The sequence below is a fragment of the Aplidium turbinatum genome, chromosome 2 (genome assembly GCF_918807975.1).
Source record: "Aplidium turbinatum chromosome 2, kaAplTurb1.1, whole genome shotgun sequence".
NCBI lineage: Eukaryota > Metazoa > Chordata > Ascidiacea > Aplousobranchia > Polyclinidae > Aplidium > Aplidium turbinatum.
The window spans coordinates 34,495,089-34,503,037 of NC_137473.1; the positions used below are offsets into that span (position 1 = coordinate 34,495,089).

General features: G+C 39.4%; 1 protein-coding gene across 2 annotated transcripts; it reads left to right on the forward strand.

The window, feature by feature from the left end:
* The first annotated feature begins 651 nt into the window (after window positions 1-651).
* On the forward strand, window positions 652-5,066 carry LOC145765327 (uncharacterized). 2 transcript variants are annotated; one of them, XM_082577132.1, is made up of 4 exons: window positions 652-1,072; window positions 1,689-1,874; window positions 3,651-3,769; window positions 4,743-5,066. In XM_082577132.1, exons 2-3 carry the CDS (start codon window positions 1,760-1,762, stop codon window positions 3,761-3,763), a joined length of 228 nt encoding a protein of 75 aa, XP_082433258.1. In that variant the 5' UTR covers window positions 652-1,072; window positions 1,689-1,759; the 3' UTR covers window positions 3,764-3,769; window positions 4,743-5,066. The 2 variants fall into 2 exon arrangements, with proteins under 2 accessions (XP_082433258.1, XP_082433257.1); XM_082577131.1 differs by having other exon boundaries at window positions 652-1,874.
* The last annotated feature ends 2,883 nt before the right edge of the window (window positions 5,067-7,949 follow it).

A 7,949-nucleotide genomic window follows, 5' to 3' on the forward strand; every position in this document is an offset into this window, starting at 1 on the left:
AACAAGCGATAAACTTAAAAACGTGGTTGCTAATTCAAGTTGCCAGGTCTTCATTTTTTTCTTATGTTCAACAAAAGCTTTTTTAGTTTTCAAGTTTAACTATACTAAAATGTTTTGTAATATTTTTGAAAACATTTTTTCAGGACTAACCTCAAAATTTGCGTGCAGTTCAAGAAAATTTAAAACAACTTGTAAGCTTAATCGAATTCACTTGTTGATGTTTAGTAGCGCTCGACACAGCAGCATGATTGTGGTGATCATGTAATCATTGAGTTGCGGCTGCACTGCCGCCGCGCTGCTGACCTGTCTGCAGACGCTGAATCAATGTAAAAAAAATCGATTGATGCAGTATCACTTGTTGATTTTGTTCTGAGAGCAGTCTCGCTCACTGTCTGATTTTGACCACGTGAGTGAGATTCTCGTGTCGCCAACAAAGGGGCGTCTTTACTTTAAATGTAGCAAAGCTTGCACAATAGGCCAGCTTCAGGAGCAGTCATGTTGCGTCGAAATCTCTCCTCAATTTCTTGAAGCGAGATTTCACAAAACGATTGCTACTTTTACTTTCAACGATCCGGCAAATCGTTTTTTCTACTCCGGCGGTGCATAGAACAACACTGCAGGCACAATAATTGTTGTGAAAACTCCATTATGACGTCACTACTTAAACTTTGACTGGGCAATATGACGCGTTGAAGTGAAAGAGGCAACAAAGCTTTAGAATGCGGCGATGTGTTATATCAACGTGAGGAGATGCAATTTAGCAGAAGAACTTGGTTTGTTTTGATGAAGGAAGACAGAGGCCATGACTTAATCCTTTGCTAAAGGGATTATGACGTCACTCGATTCACTTCGACTGTTCAAGCATGGCGGTTGTGCTCAATACACAATTACGTGGAGAGCCGAAAGCACAATGCTTAAATGTGAACAGCGCTAAGAGGAATTTTCGCTTCTTGCATCGAAAATATAAAAAATCGAATTCAATTGAGATAGGCCTATTACGGCCGAAAGAAGTTTTAGAAATGATCAAAATGAAACTATAAGAATGACTTACGACAATGTTTATGAAAACCTGGTAAGTGAATGTCTTTTATTCATTGAACCTGAAATAATTGTGTAAAGTCGTTTTTGTCACTAGGCTACGTTTACACAATTTAAAGAAAGTTATAAAACTCAATTTAGAGAAAGTTATAAAACTCAATGACCAATGGAAAACTTTCATATGAAATATTCTCGTGACAAATTTAGTGCCAGTGCTTCTAGATGAGTGCTAAGAAGATATCAGCAAAGTAGCAGAGCTTGTGATGTCCCACAACATGTGTAGGGTTCTGCTCAATCTTTGATTTTGCTGCTCCGGCAGTGTTTGCCTGACTGCTTGAATGTGTTTGTATTTTTATGTCGTGTGGATAGGTCTGTGATGGATGTAGAGTATTTGCAAATGTAGCTTTCATTGCCGTCAACTGAATAATAATAATAATAACATGTTTTATTTTGCGCCCATTGCGACAACATAGCCTACAGTAGCCTACACTGCGACCTACATACGCAACAAAACAGACGACTGGAATCCCAAAATAAACTTTAAACGTTGGCTGTCATTTGTAACAGTCGAAAATGTCTGTAACAAGTGCTGAAGCTTTTTAATATGATGGATGAAACCCCTGTCATTACATTCGATTTACATTTTGCAGGTAGCAAATTTAAGTCAAGCTGTTGGCAAAAATGCAAGCGATTGTATCAGTGGACTTATTACCAACTAATTATGAACACAACACAGTTCAAAGCATGTCGAGAAAAAAGAAAGGAAAAAAAAAACGTCGTGAAGTCTAAGCACTCGTTTGATTGTTTAAAAAAGAATCTGAAAAAGATTGTTCTTGGTGAGTACGGATAAATGTTTTTACTACGACTAAATGATTATGTCATAACTATGCCATTTTGTTCTTTTGATTAATGTATGATGTAATTGTGAAGAGTATTGAGTAGGGATGGTCAAAATAGAATACCGAATATAGAACAACCGGTTGTGAAGCCTAACCGGTTTCAAAATCCATATGAAATCGGATAATTGAAACTGCTTTAACGATCGACTCCGTACCGCTCCGTCTGGTCTCGTTGCAGCGAAAGTAGAATTGTTTATCGATTTAGTGCAATTCGGCATAGGAAAGACGTACGAGTTTCGTTGTTAGAGATCTTTCTTGTCAAGCGCAATATTTTGGTGTAACTGCCACATCTGCTTCTTCTGAGAGATGTTTTTCAAGTGCAGGTTTAATTGTCACTAGTGTTGGTTGTTGGGCGATATTGAAAAAAACAAAACGATACGATATTTGAAAATACTCGATATTTCGATACTTTTCGATATTTTTGTTCTAATTAAGAAAAGAGTTTCTCAGTCTTTGAAATTAGCGTCGGCAATAAAAATGCCGAGGCCACACGAGCGCTTGTAAGGTTAGGGTACTAGACATTCCTGCCAGTCGCTATGGCACAGCCATAGATTTGTTCCTTAGTCAACACCCTGATGGAGCTCTGCGATAGAGGCGTGTGGATGGGTATCAAAGCACGAAAGTCGCAAAACGTGCACGCTTCATTGCGAACGGCGAAGGCAGTATAGATTTACAGCCAAGCGATGAGCCTCTTGATGTGTCTGATTCCAGTGATGACGCGACAACCTCATCCTCCGATAAAGCATCTGATGATTCCGATTCTGACAGCTACCCTAGTTCTTTATCAAATAGACTTTGTGTTGCTCGCAGTATCCCAATTGTGCCGAAACTATGTTAGTGCATACGTAAATCGAGGCAATCTTCTCGCAGGGAGCTATTAATTTGTTACCGGTACCTGGTTGAGCAATTAACGTTATTTTATGATACTTTAACGTCGCTAGATGTCGAATTAATGTAAAACAAATGTAAATTTCTTTTTGGGCATTGTTGTTACGCAATATAACCCGCCGGGAAAATTAAATCGATTTGTGCTGACTCAAACGTTGAATCAACCCAAAACTAACTTACTTTTCCTCCCCGTGAGTTATTTAATGTGAATTACCGTACCGTAACAGCGTGCGTATCGTGTTGCTCGCTTTATCGCTACTTTTGGCATTATTACATCACAACAAATCAAACAGTGCGGTCGTGATGGACTACTCTAGTATATTTTTCACTTTTCGTTTTACATGTTTTGGTACAATTTTTTTCGTAATAAACGTTCAAAGCAATTGCCGAGGCAATTTCAACTTTTGCCGTTTGGCCTCGGCAACGTTTTTGTAAGGGTTTGCAGTTACGAGTTATCGCCCAACGCTAACTGCCACCAAGATGAGATCCCGTTTGACTGGTGAACATTTAAAAAGCCTCAATTTGTTACACTGCAATAAGGAACTTTGTGATGTTCATTGCTTTTATAAAATCATTAAAATGTGTTGATGGTAAAAACGATCAATTATTCTAGAATAGATATCTGTATTCTATATTCGGTTTCAGTATTCTAGAATATTCTAGAATAGCTAATTATTCTATTTTGCCCATCCCTAGTATTGAGTAATGTATGAAAATGTTTTAGTGGTGTATTCGCAGTGATGTGAACAACGAACATGGTGGTTAGTAGGCTATGTCGGCATTTATATACTGATTTAACACTTCTTTTTTTACTTTCATGATTAGACATGGTGATGGCGCACGACAAAGCTGCTGCCGTGCAGCAAATTGATGAAGAGTTTCAGAGTGATTTCGAAATTGGAAGGACAGGCAAGGTGGCTGAAAACGGCAAAAACTAACTTTTGGTGAGCTTGTTATATGTTTGAAAGACAACAGCGCATGTGTTGCTTTAGTTGTTGAATAGCTACTGTACACGCAATTAGAATGTATTTGAACTTGATTATTGCTCTGCGTGGCGCAGAATCGAATGATAAGTTTTTTGTCACGCACGTTGGAGAGAGGGATATTACATTGATATTGCAGATTGTCAATTAACTTCGTAGTATCCTGAACGACAACTGATCAAAATCCTACACAGTGGCGTAGCCAGAAAAATGTTTTGGGGGGGCCAAATATTTGATGAATTGAAGAGAACAACAAAGTGTTTGATTTAAAGCCATCGCCACTTGATGTGCAGTGGCGTATCCTGGTGGGTTGAAGCAATAAAAGTGGTAGCGGGGTTAGAGCGTGCCGAAGGCACGCGTATTCTAAGGGGGTCCGGGGGCATGCTCCCCCGGAAAATTTTTGAAAAATTACACTCAAATAATGGATTATAGCGCTTTCTGAAAACACTTTTAGGGTAATATTTGTATGAAATTTATTAGCAGATAAACAGCTATTAACTTATTAAAGATAGCTCTTACACACGAACTGGCAAAAACTGCGGCTAAATTAGAGAACACCAAAAACACAGCTAAACAAAAACTCAATAACTACACAAAAGCCCAACAGAGTAAGCCATTCTGAAATTGCTTCCACAAATTAGTTCAAAGAAATGTAAATCGCGTAAATTTTGGGCGATTTACGATTTGGAAAATTTATTGGTGTCTTTCTGTGTGTCTAAAACAAGTCCTTGGGGGTGTTAATAGCCAGATCTCTTGGAAAACGATATAAATTTCTACAAACTTTATTGCATTTTCAACAAAGGGCTCAACTTCGGAATCCAAAGTTTGAAAATTTGGGGGGGCATTGCCCCTTTTGCCCCCCTGGTTACGCCTATGATTCCTACACTGTTGCCAAACAGCCCTCTTGATTTAAATATTTTTGTTTCATTCGCAGGAATTCACAATGATAAAGATACACAAGAAAAAGCTGCTGATGTGCAATGAATCTCCATCTGTCAATACGATTTGATGTGGCTTGTTTCTAATAAATGTGAAAATATACGAAGCTCGGCTGTTACTTTGCTTTGTCACAAAGGGAGAAGTGTTGCTTATAAATCCGTGTTGCTGCTGTTCTTTCGCCCAAGGATTAGCTAGGTTCAACAATAAACTTTTGGTGATGAGCGAGGTTTAAGTACAGAGACGTTTGGCAAATGTAGATGCCAATGCTGTTCAGATGTTTTATGCACCAGCTTGCTTTGCATGGCCAACCTTGGTCAAAGCGCGGGCATCACAATAGTCAATAGATCAGATGAAGCAGCATCATGGTGCATAAAAGTCAACCAGAATTTAGGCGCCAGATGAAGCAAAATGGTGCACAAGCCATCTTGCCAACGTTGGCAAGATGAAGCAAAATGGTGCATAAAACATTTTGCCAACGTTGGCAAGATACAGAAGCCAACGTTGGCTAGATGCAGAAGTCGACGTTGGCCAGATGCAGACGCCAACGGTTGCAAGATGCATACGCCAACGCTGGCCAGATGCATCCAAATGGTGCATAAAACATTTTGCCAACGTTGGTAAGATGCAGAAGCCAATGTTGGCTAGATGCAGAAGCCAACGTTGGCAAGATGCAGAAGCCAGCGTTGGCAAGATGCAGACGCCAACGCTGGCCAGATGCATCCAAATGGTGCATAAAACACTTTGCCACCGTTGGCAAGATGCAGAAGCCAATGTTGGCAAGATGAAGAAGCCAGCGTTGGCAAGATGCATAATCCAATGTTGGCAAGATGCAGACGCCAACGATGGCAAGATGCAGACGCCAACGCTGGCCAGATGCATCCAAATGGTGCATAAAACATCTTGCCAATGTTGGCGTCTGCATCTTGCCAATGTTGCGGCCAACTTCTTGCCAATGTTGCCCCAACAATCAATGTTTACTGGGAGGCTACTCTTTTTTCAACGATTAACTTATTTTATTGCAATCAGAAATAGCAATAAGCTTACTCCACCATTTAACTCATAAGTTATGGGGAAAAACAGTTCACAAGCACATTTCTTTCGAAACTTATGTATTTTTGGGTTGCTCGGTGTCTCAATATATTTATTGCTGTATTGCTCATTTATTCGTATAAAAACAAACAAAAGAGCACAAGCAGTTGTAAAGACAAGGTTTTTCCGTCCATTTTCAGAATCACATTTGGATAAACAGATCAACGCTTACAAAAAAAGTGCAATGACAATAATTGCAAACCGAACAGTCTTTAAGAGCAATGGCCATGCATTCAGTAAAAGACTGCAAAAAGCATTGAAAAGTTCCTTAATCTTTGCACAAGATCCAAGATCTCCATTTTATGGACAAAATTACAAAGATACTTACGGTTTACCGCTTAGCGATTTTAATATTGACCATTTGCAACAGAGAAAGGACGAAGACTGGAAAGAGTATTTTCCAAAACTGGTTTCAGCGTTCAAAAACTACCAAATAAAAAATCCAAACAGAAACTCCTCATTTGCTACTTCTACTTTTTCTATTTCTTTATCAAAAACCTATTATTACATAGGAGAGGAGCTTGTCGCTACCATACAATTATACGACGCAGTTGGGCAAAGAAAAACTTTTGGAGGCGATTATATCAGAGCTACATTAACTCGAAAGGACGGAAAGAGGCCAAGTGATGGAATAGCATGTCAGGTGATAGATCGAGGCGATGGAACTTATGTCGCCAAAGCCCCGATTGTACATCAAGGTACAATGAGATTAAATGTACGTATCATACACTCTGTTGAGGCATTGTTTGAATTAGCCAATGTGCAGGACAAATTGAAGATATGGACAGACTACAAGATCATCGCTACTTTAAATTCTGGCGAATCTGTTGAATGTGGTCTCAATCATTTTGCTGCTAAAAGGTAAGTTTTGACTAAACAATATTTCCAACTACAGAAAAGGTCATGTACAGCAAATATAGTAGTTACTCTCTTAAAAATCTTAACACTATAGTAGTCAGTAGCTTATGTTTAGAAAAAGGATCTCAAACTCAAATCGCTCTGAGGGCCAAATGAACACTTGTAAATTAACCTGAGGGCCGCAATACGCAATGAGAAATCAAAAAAAAAGGAAGGTAAACGTGGTCTCACCTACTTGATTCAAATGTCTGGTATGGCAAGATAAGGTTCTCGGCGCTAAGGAGTAGGATGTAGATTGGCGCTAAGAAGAGTAGGGTGGCCAATTTCTTTCTCTCGGCCGCCTATTCTTCAGCAATTATATGCCCACTCAATTTATTACACCCTAGGTAGAGGTGAGAGGTATTTATTAACAACTAGCTTCCTGGAGTCAAACCAGGTTTGTATTATTGGAAAGCCAACGCCTTATCCGTTGCGCGATCCCACCGCCAATAAACAGCATAACACAATTAAAATGCAATAAAAATGTAGTAAGAACGTTAAATCCCAAGAAAAAGTAGTGGGAACAAAGAGATGAAAAAACTCTGTAGCCTAGGCTACCAACTCAAACAAAACGACGGACCTGGACAGTAAAAATCCAGCAAACAACTTTTAAAAGCACGGGAAAAAAGTAAACCTTTGAAGAACTGACTTCAGCTAATAGGCTACCATGATTACTATCCGAAAAGACACAATAAGTGATTGTAATGTAACTATACGAGTTTCTCGCAAGCAAGAAATTGCGAGATAGTAGTAGTGCTAAAAAAGGATGCGATAAAAAAGTAATTTCTGGAGTTCGTCCCGATAGCTCAATTAGTTAAAAGCTCTTGACTTTTTAGCAGCAGTGGCCGAGTGGTTAGCGCGTTGGGCTCGCAATCGAGAGCTTGCATGTTCGACTCCAGCCACCCGCATTTGCTGTTGTTTCTCTGGACAAGAAACTTTACGATAATTGCCTATACCCAGTGATTGATTTCAAGTAATGGGTAGTACCAAATTTAAGTCATAAGTAGAATAGACAACCGGAAACAGGCATTGCCGTCGGTTGCAGCGTGGGTCAGGTGTAAGTCGGAAGGTGTACACCGATGCATAGCGCTCAAGTCCGCTTTCCGCAGTGCAGGATAAAGATATGAAAAAAAACAAAGAAAAACGAAAAAACCCACAAAATCAAGCGCGCTTGTTTGACTCTTGGCGCATGCGCTTGAGCAATGTATTTCAATAA